The sequence below is a fragment of the Onychomys torridus genome, chromosome 10, assembly GCF_903995425.1.
Source record: "Onychomys torridus chromosome 10, mOncTor1.1, whole genome shotgun sequence".
Lineage (NCBI taxonomy): Eukaryota > Metazoa > Chordata > Mammalia > Rodentia > Cricetidae > Onychomys > Onychomys torridus.
The window spans coordinates 83,248,465-83,271,825 of record NC_050452.1 but is presented as its reverse complement, the minus strand read 5'-3'; the positions used below and the strand labels follow the sequence as shown (position 1 = coordinate 83,271,825).

Genomic DNA, 23,361 nt, shown 5'->3' with positions numbered 1-23,361 from the left:
TAATCCCAGCACTTGGGAGGCAGAGGCAGGTGGATCTCTGAGTTCGAGACCAGCCTGGTCTATAGAGCTAGTCCAGGACAAGCTCCAAAGCTTCAGAGAAACCCTGTCTCAAAAAAACAAAATAACAAACAAAACACAAAAAACACAGCCTCGCATGGCAGTGGTGTAGCAAGCCATTAACTCCAGCACTTGGAGGCAGAGCCAGGCAGATCTCTATGAGTTCAAGGCCAGCCTGATCTACAGAGGGAGATCCAGGACAGGCACCAGAACTACACAGAGAAAGCCTGTCTCAAAAAACCAATAAAAATAAAAATAAACCATAGCATCAAGGTGTTTTCTCTTTTTTGTTTGTTTTTTTCTTTTCTTTTTGGACACACAAACACACACACACACACACACACACACACACACACACGCCACTGGTCCAAAACTCTCTATGACATGAGGCTGGATTTGAAATCACAGAGATCCACCTGCCTCTGCCTTCTGTTTGCTCAGATTAAAGATATGTGTGAATCTGCCCAGGCACTTCATCCTTGGGAGATGAGGTCTTCCTCAGTGCTTAGGGAAGAGCAAGTAACATGGAAACAGATGGCGTTGCTGCTGCCATGATGCTGTCCATATTTCATTCCCACTCTGGGGTCCATCTTCTCACTTAGTGGCTTCCAGTGTTGAATGCCTAACCCCCTGGTCTGGATGCCAAAGTGCTCTTTCCCCTCTGGTGCGACTCTGCCTGGAAAATATCTATAAATAAAACGGGTGTTGAGGCTCACGCCTGTAATCCAGCACTCAGGAAATGACGCGGAGGCAAGGCCGTTAGTTGAGGTCTAGTATCTGCTCCACCGTGAGTTCTAGACCTACCTGGGCTATATAAAGGCCCTATCTAAAAAAAGAATTCCACCAAGAGGGAAAGAAAATAAAAAAGGAAGAAAGAAATGAAAGAAGAAGGGAAGAGAGAAAGAACTTAGCGCCTGTGCAGTCAATACACAGTGGGGTCATCACACTTCACCACAGTCACAGATCCTCACTTTCCTGCCTGAAGAGCTGATCCAGAAACAGGCAAAATCCTAAATTCAGTGAGGATGGTGGAGCTGCAATCATCCAATCAAATTGCAGCTTGTTGGTCCGGCAGGCTGCAAATGGGAGGAGCGAGGAGGAACGCGCTGAAAAGCTTCAGAGGAGCCACAGAAGGTAACCAGGGCATTGGAGTCTGGAGCCTCTGCCTGGCCTCTGGAAGGACGAACAGGACCGCCAGTATCGGCCTCTGGTAAGTCACCCTCTCCATCAGGAGACCACATCTCACCCAGCAGAGCCACGCTCCAGGTAGACCCAAGATGGCGAGGGAGTTGGAATTCCGGTCCCCAGATGAGCAGAGTGCAGACTGGGTTTGACTCCACATGCAGCTTTTTTTTTTCCCGGTTTTTCGAGACAGGGTTTCTCTGTGTAGCTTTGTGCCTTTCCTGAATCTCGCTCTGTAGACCAGGCTGGCCTCGAACTCACAAAGATCCGCCTGCCTCTGCCTCCCGAGTGCTGGGATTAAAGGCATGCGCCACCACTGCCCGACAAAGATTTATTTATTATGTATATAGAAGAGAGCACCAGGTCTCATTACAGATGGTTGTGAGCCACCACGTGGTTGCTGGGAATTGAACTCAGGACCTCTGGAAGAGCAGTCAGTGCTCTTAACCTCTGAGCCATCTCTCCAGCCCCTGCCTTATTCTTAAATACCACTTTTTTCTTTTTTAAACTTCTGAGACGCGGTTTTGCTGTTGCCCAGACTGTCCCGAACTGGCTGAGTAGCTCAGGCTAGGTGGAAACCCAGCTTGGTTCCCAGTTGCTGACATCGCATGCTGTTTCTGCCTAGTTTGCTTCTTTGGTTGGTTTTCTTTATTTATTTCTTTTTCTTTTTTCTTTATGGTATTTCAAGACAGGGTTTCTTTATATAACAGCCCTAGCTCTCCTGGAACTCACTGTATAGACCAGACTAGCCTTGAATTCAGAGAAATCTGCTTGCTTCTGCCTCCCAAATACTGGGATTGAAGGCGTGTGCCACCGTGCCCCACCATGCCGGTTTTTACTGTTTTTGTTTTTTTTTTTCTTTCTTTCTTATTTTTTGGTCAAAACCGGGTTTCTCTGTAGCTTTGCACCTTTCTTGGATCTCCATGTAGACCAGGCTTGCCTGGAACTCACAAAGGTCCGCCTGAGCCTCCCGAGTGCTGGATTAAAGGCGTGTGCCACCACTGCCCAACTTGGTTTTATTCTGGAAACAGAGTTTTATACAAGCATGGTTGTCCATGCCTTTAATCTCTGCGCTTGGGAGGCAGATATAGGCATATTTCTTGGAGTTCAAGGCCAGCCTGCTCTACATAGTGAGTTCCTGGACAGCCAGGCATTGAAAGAGATCCAATATCAAACAACAACAATAACAGTAATAAAAATATGGGCTTTTATACCCGAGGCTAGCCTAGAAACTCCATACATACCTTAGATGCTCTAACAGTGACCCCCTCTGGCTCCCCTTCCTACGGGCTGGGTGGGTGCTGGGGATGAGAACCCAGAGCCTCATGTATGCTGGACGAAGAGTCCAGGAATTCACCTGCATAGACAGCATAGCTTTCAGTTTTTCTTCTTTCCTGTTTTAATTTACATTGATTACAATAAAGTTCCTAAGGGAAATGAGACACTCTGGAGAGTGAGAGCATTTTAAAGGGAGAAAAACATTGGAATGACTCTGTTTTCCCTTCTTGCTGTTGACAGAGAAAGGATATTGGATGGAAATTTACTTTGGTGTTTGTTTGTTTATTAAGAATTCCTGGGTGGCCTGGAACTTGCTGAGTGGAGCAGGCTAGAAATCACAGAAATCCATCTGTCTGTCTCTGCCCCCTCAGTCACATGCCACCAGGCCAGGAAGTGTGTGTGTGTGTGTGTTCAGGTGTGCTCCAGTACCACAGCTGTTCCAGTATCAATACTTTTGGTTCTTCACCCACCACAGGCTAGGATCAGAGGCCAGAGCACCAAGTCTGAAAGGCTTTGCTTCCTTGTAACTTACTCAGTTTGTGACCTTTTATGATACTTCCTGGATACTGACTGGTGTCTACATTAATTAACATTTCCTGGGTGTCTTTCTTGGAAGTTTCCCTAGGATCCAACAGGATGAGCATCCACTCCCCACCCACACTGGAGGAGCTGGCAAGGCAGGCGCTGCTGAGAAATGAGGCCTTGGCCATCTCTGCTCTGGAGACCCTGCCCTGGACACTCTTCCCACTACTGTTCGTGGATGCCTTCAATGGAGAACACACTAGGATTGTGAAGGCAATGGTGGCAGCTTGGCCTTTGCCCTACCTCCCTGTGGGGGCGCTGATGAACACCTTCAACCTGGAGGTCTTACAGGATATGCTGGAAGGACTGGATGTCCTACTGACACAGAATGTTCACCCCAGGTAAGCAAGACCCATGTAGGGTTGAGTGGAGGACACTGTGGTACAGGAAAGAGATATATCTGAGGTGCAGAGAATGGGGTCAGAGGTAGATCAGAGGCCTTTGGTAGCATCAGCTTGGAAGACTGCAGAAGCCGTGACCTCTGTTGAGCTCTGATGGAAAAGCACAGTTGGGTGTAGGGAGGGATAGAGAAGATGTGGGCAGAGTGGAAGGAGCCTGTCCCTGTCTGTCGGTCCCACAGGCACCAGTTAGTACCAGGTCAAGAATAACTGAATGGAGGGAAGTGAGACGGAGGGCACTGATGCAGCTCAGAAGGAGCCAGTGCCTGGCACCATGAGGGCTTTGTTGGACACTCAGTGCTGGGGAAGACCAAGCAAACACTGTAGAAATCCACACGGGAGAAAGGAAGAGCTGACGTTAGAGGTGTGTGGAAAGGAGCCCAATGTCTGTCGGGTCTTCTGTTGTCCGTGACACCTCATCTGTTTTACCCACAGGAGGTGAAAACTTCGAGAAATCGATTTTCGGAGCGTGAACCACCATTTCTGGACTGTATGGGCTGGAACAGAGGAAGGGGACTGCTCAGTAGAGACTGTGAGTGAGGAGCAGGAGGTGAAGCCCCCTCTTAGATATGAGCTGACTGGGCCTCTGAAGGTGATAACTGACCTTTACTTCAGGTTCCAACTGGATGAAAAAGAAACAAACTTCTTACAGTGGGCCCAGCAGAGAAAAGACTCCCTACAGCTCTGCTGTGTGAACATGAAGATTGAGTCATTGTCCCTGGATAATGTCAGGAAGATTCTGACAGTTTTCCAGCCTGAGCACATCCAGGTGTTGGAACTCAGTATAGATTGGAGTTGGTGCACTCTGGCACAATTTTCTCCCTACCTAGCTCAGATGAGAAATCTTCACACGCTTTCTCTAGTGCAAATCCACAAGAATAGATTTGGGCTTGATGATATAACATACTTAGAAGAGAAGTTTGTCAGAAGATTCCTTTCTCAGTTCTCCACACTCAGCCGTCTCCAGCATCTCTATTTGAATGGTATCTCTCTTGTCGGTGACCAGGTGAAACTCTTGCTCAGGTAAGGATGGATAGAGAGCTGTTTCTGCTACCAGAGCAAAGCTTTGCCCTTTGTGGTAAAGAGTAGTGGGTCTGGTGTCTTCTGGTTCTAGCACAATGAACAGTGAATCATTAGCATATCTAAGCATGGTCTGTTTTTATCTTAACTGAATCAAGGTCTCCCAGGACCTCATGACACAGAGGCCTGATTTGGGGTAGGAAATGTGTTCTTAGTATGTCACGGATGCAGATGTGTGGGTCAGATTCAGTGAGAATGCTGTACTTTCTCCTTTAGAACCCTGGCTAAGCTAATGGCAAGTGAACAGAAAGCAGGGTACGGAAAAAGTGGAGGGACAGACACCTGCATAGATCCGCAGGCGGTCTGAGCTCAGAATGTGTGAACAGCCACCCTGATGCCCTGATTTCCCACGTGGAAGTATTATGAACTAGTAGGGGCTGAGGGCATGGGAAAGGCTGACAGTGAGGTTGAAGGTCAGTGTCAGGGGTGGGGACTGTGAATCCTCACAGGGGAGGTGACAGGAGCAGAGGGCAGTGAGAACTAACTGCCTAAATAAATGCTCTCAGGGCTCTCCTGGGTTGGTCCTTACTGCATGTGCCCTGAGCCTCCCACAGTGACAGTGGCAGCTGTGGTGTGACTGGGGAACAGGGACCCAACAGGCAGCCACATAGATACTGACTTCCATCATTTGGTCCAGGTGGCACTGGGACACATGCCCCCGTGTATTGTGTAAACACACCCCACATGCTCTCCTGCATCACTTGTCACAACTAACCCCTTGGTCTCTGCCTAGGAACCTGAAGACGCCCTTGGAATCCTTCTCCGTCACCCACTGCCTGGTCTTCCGGTCACACTTGAGTCACCTGTCCCAGTGTGAGCGCCTCCATCAACTCAAACACCTGGACATGTGTGGTGTTCTTCTGTCCTATATGTTGTGTATGAATCCTCTTAGAGTTCTCCTAGAGAAAGTGGCAAATACTCTTGAGACTCTGGGATTTCAGGGCTGTGGGATAACGGACTCCCAACTCAGCGTTCTCCTACCTGCCCTCAGCCAATGCTCGAAGCTCACCAAGATTAATTTTTATTTTAATGACTTCTCTGTGAATGCCCTGAGTGACCTTTTCCTCCACACAGCCAACTTTACCAAGATGGCCGTGGAGCAGTACCCTGCCCCTGTGGAGTGCTATGATGAATTCGGTTACTTCTCCAGAGAGAGATTTATACAACTTTGCCCCATGCTCATGGATACACTCAGGACCATTAGGCAGCCCAAGGATATCTCCTTTGCTGCACTTCTCTGCAGTAGTTATAATCACTGTGTGTACGGCCTGGAGTCCAGAGTTTGTACCTGCCAGAGGTAAAGAAGGGATTGTTACTTTAGGTCCTTGCCTTCTCAGGGTAGCTGCCTAGAGGGCTGTGTGCAGAGCTGTTAAAGAGAGTGAGCAATGCAGACACAACCTTCTGTGAAGGAGGGTGGGGGGTTTGGAGAGGTTTTTAATTCGCGATACTCAGTGTAGGATGCACTGTGTGCGTATCCAAGATGGCAGGAGGAAGGGCAACGCAGGGAAATGTTTTTTTAAATTTTTTTCTTCAAGACAGTTTTTCCTCTGTAGTTTTGGAGCTAGTCCTAGAACTTCCATAGACCCTCCGAGTGCTGGGATTAAAGGCATGCGCCACCATTGCCCAGCTAAACTTATTTTTTTAAAGATTCATCTATTATGTATACAGTGTTCTGTGTGCCTGTGTCCCTGCAGGCCAGAAGAGGGCATCAGATCCCACTATAGATGGTTGTGACTATGTGGCTGCAGGGAACTGATATCAGGGTCTCTGGAAGAGCAACCAATGCTACAAATGTTTATACATTCTCTGTGCTGTTCTTTCCTCTGTCACTTTAAAAAATAATTGAATGTAACTTGCTGGCCTTGAACCTTAAAACTTACTTTTCATAAATCAGTTACCTGACATGGATGCTGGAAGCCAAACTTGGCTCCTCTTGAAGAGGAGGAAGTGCTCTGCAGTCCTGAGCCATCTCTCCTGCTCCTGGCCTTGAACTCTTCATCCCCCTGTTCTGTCTCTACCTCCTAATGGCTGAGATTACCCATATGGACCACCCTATCCAGCCTGTGTGCTACATGCCTCCTAAAAGCCGGTGGCCACTGGTAAATAAGTCTCCAGTACATGGTCAAAAGTCCCTGTACTGCCCAGCAATGGTGGTGCTCACCTTTAATCCCAGCACTGGCAAGGCAGAGATAATCGGATCTCTGAGTTCAAGGCCAGACTGCTCTGCAGAGGGAGATCCAGGACAGGCCCCAAAACTATACAGAAATACCCTATTTCAAAAACCATAAATAACATAAAAAAGTCCCTCTACTATCCTGAAGCTCTTACTGTACCAGAGAACTATATTTTCACTATTCAATTGTGATCTCTACCTTTATTTTCATAATATACTGAGCCCTTAATTATTCTCCTGTTTGAGTCTAATCTCCTAGCCACAAGATAATTTGGTATCACTGTTATTTCATTTGTATGTTTATTAAATACAGATCAATTTCTTGGCTGACTTCCATAAAGCAATTAATTGTAAGGTTTTGTATCAAGTGTACTCTGGAAAGAAATAAAAATATGAAAAGAAGTGATTGCCATGACAGTATCATTTGAGACATGATCTTAGAATGAACCCTTGCTAGAAAACGAGGTTTGATATAATTCACTTGACGTCATACTCATGCTGAATATCACAAGTGGCACACTGACCACAAGACTTTATCATGTCCAGTAGTTTTATATTTTACCTTAACAGTCTGTCCTCACAGAGGAACACATTCTTAGAAAGGGGAATGCACACTAGACTACTTCGTGCTTGTCCTGTGTTTTTCTGAACCAATGCATCTGCAGAGGGGGACACTGGAAGCAGGTTCTTCATGCCAGGGCTCTACCATGGGACTCTCAGTCTTCCTGTGCAGAACAGTTTGACATGGTGGAGGGACATACAGCAGGGCCACGGAGATGGAGGTCTGCACAGAGGGGATTGCAACCTCCTGCAGCTGTGGTTCATCTCTAGATACATTTCAGTATGGGGCCCCGACCCAGAACATGGAGATTCTGAGTCACCAGCTTACATGGGGCCCTGAACCCAGTACATGAAAGAACCAGAAAGAACATGGAGGTTCTGGGCCATCAACTTCCATTGTGTTCGATTCCTTACAACACATACTACAAAACACTGAGAATCCGGTTCAGAGATCAAACTGAAAAGCAAAGGTATCTTTACATACAAAGCAAATGCTCTACCTCAGAATCAAGCCCCAGAATGTTAGAAAATGTAAGAATATTTTGGTTGTTAGTGATGCTGCTTATATTTTAGAGATAGGGTTTCAATTTATAGAACAGGTTGGTTTGAAACTCACTTTGAAGGTGATTTTTTTTTTTTTCTCAAACTCCCAGCCATCCTCCTGCCTCAGGTGGGGATGTTGCTGAGCTGGTTGAATGCTTGCCTATCATCAAGAACTCCCTGGGTGATCCCATGCCCAGGCACCACACGACATCAGCTGTGGTTGTTCATGCCTGTAGTCCAGGAGGAAGGATGATCCAAGTTCAAGGTTTTCCTCACTATGTAGTAGAGGCCAGCCTGGGCTAAGTGAGATCCCCTCTAAGAGCTAAAGACACTGCAGAAACTCAAATAGACCTTCCTAAAGCAAGAACAGAGCTGACCCAGGAGCAAAGACTCTGAGCAAGAGGACAGCCCCCCCCACCCCAACCCAGATCCAAAGGGGTTGCTGGTCTGCAGACCAGCTGGGTCAGGACACAGCTCCTGTTCCCGTTCTTGTGAATCCCATGAGAAGACCAAGCTACACAACTGTCACACATACTCGGAGGGATTGGGTCAGTGCTGTACAGGCTCCAGGTTGTAGGTTCAGACTTTGTGAGCTTATGAGCCAGGGTAGGTGATTCTGTGGGTTTTCTTGTGATGTCTGTGACCCCTCCAGTCCCTACAATCCTTCCTGTCTTCCGCAGGATTTCCGAGGTCTGCCTACTGTTTGGCTGTTTCCATCAGTTGCTGGATGAAGCCTCTGAGGACAGTTGGGCTAGGCACCAATTTCTGAGTACAGCAGACTATCATTAGGAGTCATTTCATTGATATGTTTTGGCCAGTGGTATTTGGTTCTATCTTAGGTCTCTGGGCTGTCCATCCTCTGAGTCCTTCATTCCCTCCAGGCAGAGTCAGGGGTGGGCTCCCACTCTTGGCAGGGTTCCGCAGCTGGATCAATCATTGGTTGGCCACGCCCACAAGTTCTGTGCCTCCTATACACCCCACATCTTGGAGGCAGGACAAATTATAGGTTGAAGGTTATGTGGCTGGGTTGGTGTTCTAATCCCTGCACTGAACGTCTTGATAGTTACAGGAGATGGCCATTTAAAGCTCCATATCCCACATTGCTTTTTTATGTCAGGAAGCCCGAGTGGTGTAAGACATGAGACTCAAGCCCAGCTTCTTCCCGGCAGGTTTAATCACCTGTAGCTTCTCCCATCCACATGGGCATGTCAGTTAGTATCATCAATGTTCAGGTCTTGTTTAACATGCCATATTGTTGAGATTTCATGGGTTCAGTTTCCCTGTAGTATCTACAAGTTTCAATCTTACGGAAGACTTCCTGCTCTCTGACTATTGCAATCTTTCTGTCTTGTCTTCCATGGTGTTCCCTGAGACTTAGGTGTAAAGGCATGGTATGGTGATGTATAATTTCATCTCATCTATATCCATATGTATATACATATACTTGAATGTGATATATATAATTTCACAGTTATAAAATAATATGATCTCTTACAAATTTACTCAAGCGTTCTTAGTGTTGTTCATTGTTGTGCTCAAGACACCCCCCCCCCCCCCCCCCAACAAGACCATCATAGAGCCGATACCCCATGCAAAACACACAGGGGTTTATTGATAATAAGCAAGACCAAGCTTGGTCGATGTCCAACACTCCCGACACAGTGGGTAGAGCCTTACAGCTCTGAGCTCTCAGGGTGAATGGTTTTTAATGGGAAAAACAGCAAGCAGGGTGGTCCAAGCCTCTGCATCATATGATTTGTTGAGGGTATGTAACTTTTGAATTTACTGGTTGGGGGTTACAGTTACCAATTTTTGGCAGGCCTGGATAAGTCCCAGGCTTTGTCCTTGAGCTGCAGTGGAGGTTGACTGGCCTTGCTTGTCCACATTGACCCATGCACATAGCTCTAAGTTGCTGAGAGGTTCTCAACAGTAAACAACTGGCTGAACCTTGAGCAGTCAGAGTCCATGCAGAAAGGGAGCTACTGCAAGGACTGTGTCTCTTGTTCACGGCCCTCCCAGAAACTGCTTGCCCAAGTCTCAGGACACTGAAATTGAGGCCTGATCTCTGAGAGAGGACTGAGTAGGTTGTTATGGCATCTGCTTGGTCCTTTCACATCATCTTCTTCTGTACAGTAGGAAGTAACAGAGCAGGCCACAGCCTGCTCTCCACAATGTCCAAGCTAAGAGAGCTATAAGGAAGCAGGTATGGAGTCACATACCTAGAATTCCAACTCTTGAGGGCTGGAGGCAAGAACATCAAGATTTGATGATTATCATCTACTAGCAAGTTTAAGTCCAGCTTGGACTATGTAGTGAATTCCAGGCCAAACTGGAACACAGAGTGGGACCCTGTCCTAAAACAAAAACGTCAAAAATAAAGATTTGAGGGTCGGGGATTTAGCTCAGTGGTAGAGCACTTGCCTAGCAAGCACAAGGTTCTGGGTTCAATCCTCAGCTAAAAAGAAAAAAAAGAAAAGAAAAAGAAAAAAAATAATAAAGATTTGTGCTAAGGAAACAAGAAGATCATTTGAGCTGGACCTGGTGTGCAGGGTCCTAATTCCGGCCACTCTGGATGCCTAGGCAGGGGTCTCAAGTCCAACCTGCCCAGTCAGTCCACTGACCTGCCATTTCAAAAGGAAAAGTAAAGACAGGGCCTGGACATAGATCACTGTTAAACCACACTCTGAGCACATTGCTGGTGAGTTTTTAGAGTCAGATGCAAAGAGGGAACCTCAGCAGTGGGTGATGGCTCACAGTTTTAATCCCAGTGCTGGGGAGGCAGAGGCAAGAGGATCTCTGTGAGTTCAAGGGCAGCCTGGTCCACAGAGTGAGTTCCAGGACAGTCAGGACTGTTACACAGAGAAACCCTGTTTTCAAAAAACAAGCTAAGAGGGAACCTGGATAAAGAAACTCTTTCCTTGAGCCTGGTATGGTAGTCTACACCTTTAATCCTAGTACTGAGGCAGAGGCATGCTTATCTCTGAGTTCAAGGCCAGGCTGGTGGACATAGCTAGTTGCAGGATAGCCTGGGCTACATAGGGAAACCCCATCTTTTTTTCTTTTCCTTCCTTCCTTCCTTCCTTCCTTCCTTCCTTCCTTCCTTCCTTCCTTCCTTCCTTCCTTGCTTTCTTTTGTTCTTCCATTCTATTTATTTATTTATTTATCTATCTATCTATTATCAGGTTGATACACTACAAATTCTTATCTTAAAGGTGAAATATTTCACTGAGGCTTGCCCACTGAGGCAGTAAAACCAAAACTTATTATAAGCCACAGGCATCCTAGGGTCCCCTCCTCTATATATATAGCCTCCCTGGTTCTGTGCGTTGCAGTCTGATTGTTCTTTGGTTTATATCTAGTCTCCACTTATGAGTGAGTACATACCATGTTTGTCCTTCTGGGTTTGGGGAAACCCCATCTTGACTAACCAACAACAAAAGGCAAATAGAAGGAGAATATGATCAGGAGAAAAGGAAAAAGAGAGGAAGAGAAAGCCATCTGTAGGCAAGTCTATGGGGCATTTTCTTGATTGATGGTTGATTTGGAAGGCCTCAGACTATTGTTGGTGGGGCAGTGGCCAGCTGTGCAGATGGTCCTAGGTTAGAGAAGAGAGCAAGCCAGAAAGGAGAAGTCTTCTACCCATGGGTTCTTCCTCAGTTCCTGCCTGAGTGCCTCACCTGACTTCTCTTCATGAAGGACTGTAGGTGTAAGGTGAATTAGACCCTCCCCTCCCCAAGGAGGGTTTGGTACATTTTTAACACAGTAACAGAGAAACTTGCTCAAAACAGCACTTGACAGTACTTAGGTTCAATTTTCAACACCACCACAAACACATCCATGCTTGGAAGGAAGGCTGAGGCTCTGCCGTTGGGTGTGTATTTGTGTACTTGTTTTTATGTTGTTCAGGATCAAACCCCATCTTGTGCATTGTAGGCGAATGTTCCATCACTGAGCTAGCTATCTCCAGAGCCAAGACTGTGTGTCCCTAGCTGGGCTATATGAACAAACCAGGAAAACATAAAATATTTCACACTTGGTAGGAAATTGTTGAAATTTTTGTGTTTGGACAACATTTAGATTTTCAAGATGTGGGTGTGGTAGAGCACGCCTTTAATCCCAGTACTTGAGAGGCAAGGGTAAGTGGATCTTCTGTGATCTCAAGGCTAGCCTGGTCTACATCTTGAGTTCCAGGATTGCCAGGGCTATGTAAGGTCATGTACTCACCCCAGAAGCTCAGGAAGGAGGATTGAGAGTGTACTCATCCTAAACTATATAGTGAAACTGTATCTGGAATGTGATAACTATTTTTTTTTTTTTGAGACAGAGTTTCTCTGTGCTGCACTGACTGTCCTGCACCTCACTCTGTAGGCCAGGCTACTATTGAACTCTGAGATTCTCCTGCTGCTTTCTCCTGACTGCTGGGATTAAAGACGTGTGCCACCACAGCTGGGCTACTTAGCTATTCTTGGTTGTCAACACTTGATCTTGGATTCACTAAAACTCAGGTAGCTGGGTACACCTGTGAGTGATTTTTATTAATTAAGTCATCTGAGGTGCAAAGAGGTCGAGAGACAAACAATAACCAGGTCATAATTACCCTTACACGATAGAACTGTCCCTCATACAGTGCTTCGCATTATAAATAAAAGACAACCTAGAATGAGTTATAAATAAGAGAGTAAAGTGACCAACCCAGCAGCTATGGTTGTGGAGGAAGTGTGTCACTGTGGGGCCAGGCCTTGAGGTCTCCTTTGATCAAGCTTTGCTCAGTGTCACCCTTAAACTGTTTGCTGTTGCCTGTGAGATGTAAGACTCTCAGCTACTTCTTGAGCACCATGTCTGCCTGCATGCCAACATTTCCCCTGCCATGATGAATATGGGATGAACCTCTGAAACTGTAAGCACTTAAACGTTTTCATTTATATGAGTTTCTGCCCTGGTCATGGTGTCTCTTCACAGCAATAGAGACCCTGACTAAGACACACGTTGTGTCCACATAGGCACAGCATTCAAAGCTCAAGGTCATCCACAGCTACTAAGACTCTTCAAGTCTACCATGGGATTGTAAGACCTGGTTCACAGCAACAACAATAAAAAGGGTCCAAATACATTTGAAATGACAGCTTCAAACTGGGTTTGAGGGGCTCATGCCTGTAATCCAGGACTTGAGAGATAGTGGCAGGAGGATCCCTCTGGGAATAAAGCTAGCCTGGTCTGAAAAGTGGAACTCTGTGGATGAATGGATAGATAGATAGATAGATAGATAGATAGACAGATAGATAGACAGACAGACAGATAGATAGATTTATAGATAGGTAGATAGATAGATAGATAAATAGATAGATAGATAGATAGATAGATAGATAGATAGATAGATAGATAGAAATAGGTATGTACGTACATGCATACATAGACAGAGAGATCAATAGATAGATTTGAGCACACAAAAACAAAACAACATTTTGGTTCCAAACATGAGGCTGTAAATACCTCCTGGGGTTTGAACACTTACGCAGCAAGTACAAGACTTGCATTCTATCTTGTTGAGTGAACTTCTCTTTGAGAAACATGAGTAGAATTCCTCCCACCCCAGAGAGGCACCGACAAAACACCAAAGCTATGTCCCACCAAGGCTGACTACTGAACCCCTGAGTGTATTGGGCTTGGCCTAGTGTGTAGTCAAGTCAGCAGAAAGTCTCGACTCAGTATAACTTCGTGTCTTACTTAAATTTATACTGATGTGATCAAGGCCATGACCAAGAGTTCTGAAGAGAAAAGGGTTTATTTCACCTCCCAGCTTTTATGTCCATCAAGAAGGATGTTCAGGTTGGAACTTGAGGTTGGGACCTGGAGGCAGATATTGATATAAAAGCTTTTCAGAAGCCGGGCGGTGGTGGCACACGCCTTTAAACCCAGCACTCGGGAGGCAGAGCCAGGCAGATCTCTGTGAGTTCAAGGCCAGCCTGGGCTACCAAGTGAGTTCCAGGACAGTCTCCAAAGCTATACAGAGAAACCCTGTCTTGGAAAACAAAAAACAAACAAACAAACAAAAAGAGCATTTCAGGAATGTTGATTACTGGCTTGCTCTTCAGGACTTACTGGGCTTGCTTTCTGATAGCATCCAGGACCACCAGCCCATGGATAGCCTCACCCATGATGTCTGGGGCTTCCCATGTCAATGACCAGTGAAGAAAATGCACCACAGGCTTGTACACAGGACAATGTGGTAGGACATTTTCTCAGTTGATGTATCCTCTTCTCAGATGAGTCTAGCTTGTGTCAAGTAGTCGTAAAGCTAGCCAGCACAACTGACCCCTGTCAACTTGACACACAAACACATTAACTGTTAAACCATAACCTTTCCTCTCCAGTTCATCCCCAAGATCTCATATCAATATTACTAAATAGCATCACAATATAAAGCATTGCAGCGTTAATAGTCCTTCAGTCTTTACAATTCAAACAATTCAAGAGTTCAGGGTTACTTATTAATTTTCATTTTATTTTTCCAAGCTATCACTGAGCAGGAACAAAACAGAGAGGCCAGAATGAAGGTGCTGAGGGACTCTGCTTCGGCACCAAGAGGAATGTTCTTGAATATCTGTTTTGTGGCCTCATATCCAGAGTGGCAGGATAACTTTTATATATTATTATACCCTATTTAATGGGGTCACTCACTGCCCTAATCAATAGATAGGTAAGCATTCTATCAAGTGAGGGCTTCCACACCTTTTTTGGAGTGAGCTAGGGACATTGGTGTTGCTTTGTAAAATCTCCTTAGTGACATGCTCTCTGAAAAAAGAAAACCAAGAAACATACACACACACACACACACACACACACACACACACACACACACAGAGAGAGAGAGAAAGAGAGAGAGAGAGAGAGAGAGAGAGAGAGAGAGAGAGAGAGAGAAATACATTTGAAACCTAAAGCTTTAAAAATGATACAAAATGGGTACGTTTTCATGCAGATTAGCAAATTAGACCTGGTTCCCTATGACTATATATCCACGTGTGCTTTTTAAAACTTCATTATTTATTTTATGTGTTTTTCACATCGTGTATTTGGGTTTTTTTTTGTTGTTGTTGTTGTTGTTGTTGTTTTGAGACAGGGTTTCTCTGTAGCTTTGGAGCCTGTCCTGGACTAGCTCTGTAGACCAGGCTGGCCTTGAACTCACAGAGATCCACTTGCCTCTGCCTCCTGAGTGCTGGGATTACTGGGATGGGCCACCACCACCCGGCTCACATCATGTATCTTGATCCCATTCATATATTCCTTTGTCGATATATCCCTATTTGCAAGTGTTATTACAAAGAGTCATTGGTCTGGTTTGAGGGCCCTGGTCTTCACTACAGGTTTGATGCTGGGCCCCCACAAGGATTCTCCCTGGACATCTACTGCCACCTTGTGTTGTGGAGATCCTGCAGCTTTGGTCTGTGGGTCTGGCCCATTCCTGTGCTCTAGCAGATCATAGATGGGCTGGATGCTGGGGCAGGCAAATCATACCCCTGGGTTTGGGCCTGGGCAGCTGTAGGGTTGGTCTGCCAGATGTGAGCTAGGGACGGCTCTCCTATGGTCACAATATCAGAGCTGGCTCCCCACACCTGCACTAACAGTGTTGGCTCTATTGTACTGCCCTGGAGAGGTGCAGGCCTGCTCTCCCGAGTGTTGAAGCTGGAGATCAGGGATGGCTCTCCCACACTAATGACCACAGGGCCTGTAGTCCCATATACCTCAGGCTTTGGTGTGTGTGTGGAGGAGGTGAAACTACCTCTGCTCATGCCCCCACAGGCAGATAGGTAAGGAGGACAGCTGTCTCATGCTCACAAATTTGGGGATAGCTCACCTGGACTTCCTCTAGCAGGTTTGGCTCTGTTTTACAAATACTTTTTACATGGGCAATCTCCTGATATCCTTTCACTCGATCCATAGTGCAGGAGCTCAAACCCCAGAGCCCAAGAGCAAACTAGGCTATTGCTCAACAATTGAGCTCAACCCACACACATGAAAACTCCACCTATTCTCTTCACTGTGTGGTGCTGGCGATTGATGTCAAAGCCACACATGAGTTATTCAAGTCCCTACTACTGAGCAACATCTCCATTTTAATTAGCTAGTTCATTTTTAAAAAATTTTCTTTGTGAAATGAGGTTCTCTATTCAAAGACTATTTTTTAAGTTATATATATGTCTTTGTGTGTGTGTGTGTGTGTGTTTATTTTATGGATTTGTACATGTAAAAGTAGGGCCCTATGCAGGCCAGCAGTAATCCTGTAACCTGAAGCCACTTTTGAGAGCCACCGGAACCAAACTTGGGTCTTCTAAAAAAGCAGTGTGCTTTTTTTTTTTTTTTTTTTTTTTTGGTTTTTCAAGACAGGGTTTCTCTGTGTAGCTTTGTGTGTTTCCTAGAACTTGATTTGTAGCCCAGGATGTCCTGGAACTCACAGAGATCCGCCTGCCTCTGCCTCTGCCTCCTTCCAGTACCACCCGGCTCAGAAAGTGTTTAAGGATAATTTAGATAATTTACGGAATTCAGAGAACAGCAGTACCTTTAAGCAAAGAACCCTTGTTCTATGTGGTCAATACATATTCCAATGAAGAATAAAACAGTACAATAATAAATTATTCTATTGATATCTTACTATAGAGAAAAGGACAGATGTAATGGATAGACCTAAGGTTTAAAATACAATAAATACAGCTCTTTTTTTTTAAAGTAAATGTTTTATACCAGTAGAGAGACATATATTTATTAGACACCTTTATATACACTAAGTCTATTTCAAAGAGTTTAAGAGTCCATTGGGTTACATCCTTACAGACATGTGGCATGCTGGCTGGACTTGGTGGCTCATGGTAATCTCAGCAGGATAAGGGAAAAGAAATCAAGAGTTCAAGGACAGACTGGCTTACAGGAAACTACCAAATAAAGAGAAAGTAAAATGGAAAAGTGCAGAATCAACCTCATAAACCCTGTGCACTTTGTCCTGAGCTCCTCCTTTCCTCAGCCATCTCTGATGGGTCTGCGAGGACTGGATGCCTATCCTGCTGGTCCCTTGAAACATCCTTAGGAGGAAGTGTCTATACTGCTCACTTCAGGGACACACAAAAGGATGAGACCTTTCTCAGGCCAAGGCCAAGAACGAAAGAAGAGTCACAAAAGCTCCCACTTCGTTGTTGCCAGTGTGACCTGGACCTCTACTTCAGTCATTAGATCCCAGTGTGTTTCCATTCCTGAGTCATTAGATCCTCCTACCCTGAATCTGGCAGTGAGGTTAATAACTGACCAAGACCCCAGAGGGAGAGCTTCCAGGACAAAGCCACTGTCATGGCCCTGACAGAAGCCATGTAGAAACACAAAATCGCCATTCTGACTCCATAAGACTCTGCCTGTCCCCACGGTCCCATTAGTCTGCGTTCTCCTCAGCCTGCAAAATCCACTTCACTGCTCATCATTTTGTTTCCAGCCATCTCAGCAGCCTCTGAAGTCAGGAGCTCTGAGTCCCCAGATGAGAGATGTGTCCCAAGCCTTCCATGTCTACGAATCCAGAAGTCATGTTCTCCATTTACAGGTGCAAATACAGAGTTCCCTGGTTTCTTTCATTTATTTGTTTTTTCACATTGGGCATGGGAATCCAGGACCACACATGTGCACAGCAGACAATATACCAAGCAATACACAGCCATTTTCCTTTCCTTTCCCTTCCTTTGCTTTGCTTTCCTTCATCTCTCTTCTATCTCTCCCTCCCTCTTACTGGGACCAAATCCCAGGGCTCCATGAATGCTTTGCCCATCCTCTGCCACTGAACTCCATCTCCAGCTGTGTGTGTGGTTCTTACATTTTTCAGAACAAGTTCTTAGCCTATGTGGGTAGGATGACCTTGATTATCTGTTCCTGTTTCTACCTCCAGAATGGTGGGATTACTAGTGTGTACCACTGTGCCCTATTTAATGGACTTCACAGATTCAATGATGGTTTCATGTACAGGAGGAAAGCATCGTCAAGTGAGGTACATCCAAGGGAACTAGGGACCCAGGAATTGCTGTTAGGATTATATAGTGGCATGTTCTCTGAAAAAAAGAAAGGCTGGGCTGGGCGGTGGTGGCACACGCCTGTAATCCCAGCACTCAGGAGGCTAGGCAGGTGCATCTCTGAGTTAGAGGCCAATCTGGTCTACAGAGCTAGTACAGGACAGATTCCAAAGCTACAGAGAAACCTTGTCTCAAAAAACTAAAAAAAGGGCTTGGGGATTTAGCTTAGCGGTAGAGTGCTTGCCTAGCAAGTGCAAGGCCCTGGGTTCGACCATCAGCTCAAAAAAAAAAAAAACAAATATGAAACCTAAAACTTAAACTTCAACGATGACAGTTACATAAAAGTATGTTACATGAAATACATACCTCGTCACTTTGGATTCTGTATCTACTTTATATGTCAAAGCCCCTCATAAACTTTAATTTTTTTTTTTTTTTGGTGGTGCTGGAGATCAAATCAAGCAGCCAAATGCAAGCTGTGCAAGTGGCCAATGCTGGCTGAACCCTGTACCTCCAACTCCATGTGCTCTTTTTTTAAGTTTTTATTTTCCGGAGCTGAGGACCGAACCCAGGGCCTTGTGTTTGCTAGGCAAGCGAGCTACCACTGAGCTAAATCCCCACCCCTCCAAGTACTCTTTACACCCTGTAAAGCTGAAGATGGAGCCCAGGGCCTCACAGGCACTGGGCAAGCACCCTGCCACTGAGGATATCTCCATTTTAACTTATAAGTTAGTTTTTATTTTATTTTTTTAACTTGCAAAATTTGTTTTTTATTTTTTTATTTAGATACAGGTACCTGCATACATGTATTGTGGAGTAATGCACATGAATGCAGGAATCCAGATTCCTTCACCAGGAGCTGGAGTTCCAGGCAGTCGTGAGCCACCTGATGTGGGCACAGGAAACTGAACCTGAACCCTCTGAAAGAGCCCCAAGCCTGTACTTCTGAGCCATGCCTCTGGCTCCAGGGTCTTTGGATAGAGCATCTCACTTTGTATCCCAGGCTGGCCTGGAAATTTTTTTCTGCCTTTTTTTGTTTTTTTTTTCCGGACAGGGTTTCTCTGTGTAGCTTTGTGCCTTTCCTGGATCTCACTCTGTAGACCAGGCTCGCCTTGAACTCAAAGATCGGCATGCCTCTGCCTCCCAAGTACTGGGATTAAAGGCGTGTGCCCCCACCACCCTGCTTGGCCTGGATAATTGGTCAACCCTAGAGGAAGACTGTATCTACCTGCCCCAATATGGAATGTTGTCATTATAGACATCTTTCTCTTCACTTTGATATTTCTGTCCAGAGTTCTTACAATTGGTTGGTGTACGGGAGCAAACAATAATGGCATTTAAGAAAAAACAAAAACAAAACAAAACAAAAAAACAACTATCACTCTGTATTTAGTAAAGATATCAATGAAGAAGAAAATTGATACTGAATTACTTTATTGCTGCCTTATTTGCTGAAAAAGGAGAATGTAGTGGGTAGGCATAGGGACTTTTTAAAGACACAATTAGAAAAGAAATCACAAGGGAAGACTTCAAAAACAGGTCCTTGGTTCAGTAGATGCTTGAAGCCACTTGAGAGACTTTCCAGACCCTGAAGCTAGCAGGGAGGCTAATGACTGAGGAAGACCCCAGAGGGAGAGCACCCAAATCCAGAAGTCATGTTCCCTATTTACCTCCAGCAAGTACAAAGCTCCAGGTGAAAGACACAGCAATCATTATCTTCACAGTCCTCACCATATTCACAGTCCTCACCACATTCATGGCAGGCATTGGTGGAGAAGAAGATCCTCCTGGGCTGCCTTAAGGCTCTTAGTGTATCCATGAGCTCAAGACAAAGTTGGGCATATTTGTCTTCCTCAATGTAACCGAAATCATCATAGCATTGCAGAGGGGCAGGGTACTGCTCCACATTCATCTTGGTCAGGTTGGCTGTGTGACGCAAAAGGTCCTCCAGGATGGGCATAGAGAAGTCATTGTATGAAAAGTTAACCTCGGTGAGCTGGGAGCACTTGCTGAGGGCAGGGATGAGGTCAGTGAGCTGAGAGTCCTTGATACCACAACCCTGCAAGTCCAGAGACTCCAGAGTATCTGCTACATTCTCTAGCAGCACTCCAAGAGGCTTGAGACATGAAGTCAAAAACGAGGATTCTCTCAAGTCCAGATGTTTTAGCTGACACAGGCTGTGGCTCCTGGGGAAATAATCCAAGTCGGACCTTGACAGATCACAGTTTTTGATGGAGAGAGTATCCAAGGGGGTTGTCAGGCGCCTAGAGATAGGCAAAGAGGTTAGTTAGTTCAAGGAAAAGGTTTTGGAGTGGTGTATACTGGGGTTTATAAAGAGAAACGTGAGGCACATGTCTCAAGGTCAGTTTGACTGAACAACCTGAGCATTTGGGTGCTGCCTTTTGGAGTCTACTAAATCAAGTCACACCCACAACCTTCACCATAATTGTTCCCAGTCACTGGCAGGCCCCATGCACATGCTAATCCTTAAAAGTGAAAGAGAAAGGTGTGCTCTGGTAGCTGAGCCAGCTCCCCATCCATGCTTACCTGAGTATTTGTTTCATGTGGTCTTTGATAAAGATGTCATTAATGGAGAGATGCTGCAGACAGTGGAGTTTGGAGAACTGGGCAACGACCTTGCTGATACACTTCTCTTCTCTGTCTGTTGTCCTGTAAACACTGAAAGTGCTCTGGTCAGTGTTTTTCAGGGAGAGTTTGCGAAGACTTCTCATCTGTCCAAGGCAGGGAGCAAATGGTGCCAGTGTGGACACATCCCAGTCCAGGTTCAATTCCAGCTCCTCAATGTGTCTTGGGTGGAAATCATTCAAGATGTCTTTCACAGTGCGCACTGGAACAGTGGAGACCTCCATCTTCATACAGTATAGCTGTAGAAAGCCTTTTCTCTGCTGGACCCACTTCAAGAAGCATGCTTGCTCTGCATTCAGAGGGAGCCTGAGGTAGAGGTCAGTTACCACCTTCAGACGCCGCCGCCTCAGTGCATATCTGGGAAGGACCTTCACTACAGGCCTCTCATCCACAGTCTCTGCTGAGCAGTCCCCATCCTCTCTTCTAGTCCATGTGTTCCAGAATTCATGTTGAACATTCCTCAGGTCGAGCACCTGAAGTTTCCCCCTCCTGTGGGTAAAACATATACAGTGTCAGCAGACATCACAAGCCCCAACACCCAGCAAGTTTTCACCACACATCCCTAATGTCAGCACTTCCCTCTTTCCAAGGTCTCTTCAGCACTGAGTGTCCAATGTAGGAACTCATGTGTGCCATGGAAGCTCCCCATGAGCTGCAATTGTATACCTGACCACGTTCCTTCCACTAAGTTCCTCTCTATTTCTACCTAGTCTCATATTAGTGGTTGTGGGAAAGCCAGGGATAGGCTCCTTCCTCTCTGGCTACATCTGCCCTGTCCTCTAATGCATACTCAACTGTCCTTACTACAGGAAACCACAGTTTTCAAGGCCCCTGCATCCTGGCATGATGACCCCATCAGAAGCCTCTGACCCACCTACAAGGCCATTCTCCCTGACCCATGGTCTCTTGGGTGTGCCCTATGTGCTCAGTCTACAGTATTTGGTTATTGCTTACCTGGGGTGCAACTCTCTTTTCAGCATCAGGTCTACTCCATCTAGCACAGCCTGGAAGGTTTCCAAGTTGGGGGTCTTCATCAATGTCCCCACAGGGAGGCAGGAGTATGGCCAGGCTGCCACCATTGCCTTCACAATCCTAGTGTGTCTGCCCTTGAAGGCGTCCTTGAACAGTACTGGGAAGAGCTTACAGGGCAGGGTCTGCAGAGCAGAGATGGCCAAGGCCTCATTTGTCAGCAGCGCCTGCCTTGCCAGCTCCTCCAGTGTGGGTGGAGTCCAAACACTCATCATGAATGATCTTCAGTCGGAAGACTCCTGGGCAAGCATTCAGGTGAGAACATATCTTCAAGTTTAGAACTCTACCTCCCCCAGCACAGTAACCACTCAAGGTCAGAGTCAATTGCTCTGGCAATGGTAGGGACTTCAACTTAAGCCACTGTCCTCACAGGTAGTGGAAATCTAGACTCTCACTGGCATTATGGGAGCCTCTCTATGCCCCTAATGGGCATATGATTTCAGTATCAAAGTGCCTTATGAGTGACACTTTCTCAAAAAAAGAGAAAATGCCTTATGCTGTAGTTCAACGTTTAGTTTAGTTTGTAGTCAGGCGGTGGTGGCACACACCTTTAATCCCAGGACTCTGGAGCCAGAGCCAGGTGGATCTCTACGAGATCAAGGCCACCCTGGCCTACAGAGCCAGATCCAGGACAGCCTCCAAAGCTATACAGAGAAAACCTATCTCAAAAACCAAAATGTTTAGTTTCTACCAAGGAGGATGATGGCAGGGCTGCCTGCATTCCATCAGGCCACCCTGTGTCAGACAACCTCAACAAACCCCCCCCCCCCCCCCAAAAAAAATCAAGCCTGAATCAAAGATAAATACTCACAAGCAATTTCAGCTACTGTGAGTCTGAAGCAGAGGATCTGCCAAGGAGGCTGAGATACGTGGTCTACAGGTCTGCATGAGCCCTTGTTCCACAAAAACAAATAAAACACAAAAACAAATAAAAACGTTAGTGTGGGGGTGGGGATTTAGCTTAGTGGTAGAGAAGGTTCAAAAAAAAAAAAAAGTGTGAATGTACCACAGTACAAGGGAACATGTTAATAACCTCAGCACCCAAAGTCTCAGGAGGATCTTGATTTCCAGCCTCCCTGAACCACAGGGCCAGTTTAGGACAGCTTGAACAACAGAGGAAACCCTTGTCTAAAAACAATCAACAAACTATTATACAAAGACATTTGAGATGGAGGTAAAACTTCATTTAGACTCATTGTCTTCAATGTGTTCATCTGAAGAGACAGAAATGAAAGTTTCCTGTCCCATCTTGGGTCTAATGGTCCCTATATCAAACTGCATGACCCAATGGAGAAAAATTACTCACCAGTTCTGAGCACTGACCACAGTCTCTTTATCCCAGTTGATCCAGATGCTTCCTCCAAGCTCCAGGTCTCTGAGTATCTTCCATGGCTTTCCTGAAGCCTTTATATACCTTTCTGCTCACCCTCCCTATTGAAATCCTACCTTCCAAACCAAAGCTGCAATTTGATTGGACGGCTCAATTTCCAACTTTTAATTCTATAGACAACATTCTGTCATTTCACTGATTGAATAAGAATTCCTTGTGAAAACATTCAAACTGCCCCTCAAATGTCTTGGATCAATGTAAACATTCCACTTGTTAGTTAACTACACAGCCCTGAGTTTGTTGATTTGTTCTTTTATTTGCTTATTTTTCCTTAGTTTTGAATCTGTTACAGGGACTCGGTCTTGTGCAGAACCTAAGGTTGTTTTGGAACTCTAACGTCTCGCAATCCTCCTGCCTCTGTTAAGGGCTCCCAAAAAGCTTGACCACACAGCCACCATGACAGCG

General features: G+C 45.7%; 2 protein-coding genes across 2 annotated transcripts; one reads left to right on the top strand and one right to left on the bottom strand.

Moving 5' to 3' along the window:
• Positions 1–3,153: 3,153 nt before the first annotated feature.
• On the top strand, positions 3,154–5,878 carry LOC118591928 (PRAME family member 12-like). Its single transcript, XM_036200361.1, has 3 exons — positions 3,154–3,440; positions 4,065–4,520; positions 5,311–5,878. The coding sequence occupies exons 1-3, from the start codon at positions 3,154–3,156 to the stop codon at positions 5,876–5,878; spliced, it is 1,311 nt and encodes a 436-aa protein (XP_036056254.1).
• A 13,679-nt stretch (positions 5,879–19,557) lies between these two features.
• LOC118591927 (PRAME family member 20-like) lies at positions 19,558–21,778 on the bottom strand. The gene is made up of 3 exons (XM_036200360.1): positions 21,492–21,778; positions 20,439–21,026; positions 19,558–20,155 (listed from the first exon to the last, which is right to left on the bottom strand). The coding sequence occupies exons 1-3, from the start codon at positions 21,776–21,778 to the stop codon at positions 19,558–19,560; spliced, it is 1,473 nt and encodes a 490-aa protein (XP_036056253.1).
• Positions 21,779–23,361: the final 1,583 nt, after the last annotated feature.

Excerpts from the sequence above, each read along its gene's own strand:
- LOC118591928 (XM_036200361.1), top strand. The coding sequence starts at position 3,154 with ATGAGCATCCACTCCCCACCCACACTGGAGGAGCTGGCAAGGCAGGCG. Across the intron at positions 3,441-4,064 it reads ACACAGAATGTTCACCCCAG|ATATGAGCTGACTGGGCCTC; the intron begins GTAAGCAAGACC and ends GCCCCCTCTTAG. Across the intron at positions 4,521-5,310 it reads CAGGTGAAACTCTTGCTCAG|GAACCTGAAGACGCCCTTGG; the intron begins GTAAGGATGGAT and ends GTCTCTGCCTAG.
- LOC118591927 (XM_036200360.1), bottom strand. The coding sequence starts at position 21,778 with ATGAGTGTTTGGACTCCACCCACACTGGAGGAGCTGGCAAGGCAGGCG. Across the intron at positions 21,027-21,491 it reads AAAAGAGAGTTGCACCCCAG|GAGGGGGAAACTTCAGGTGC; the intron begins GTAAGCAATAAC and ends TTTTACCCACAG. Across the intron at positions 20,156-20,438 it reads CACATGAAACAAATACTCAG|GCGCCTGACAACCCCCTTGG; the intron begins GTAAGCATGGAT and ends GCCTATCTCTAG.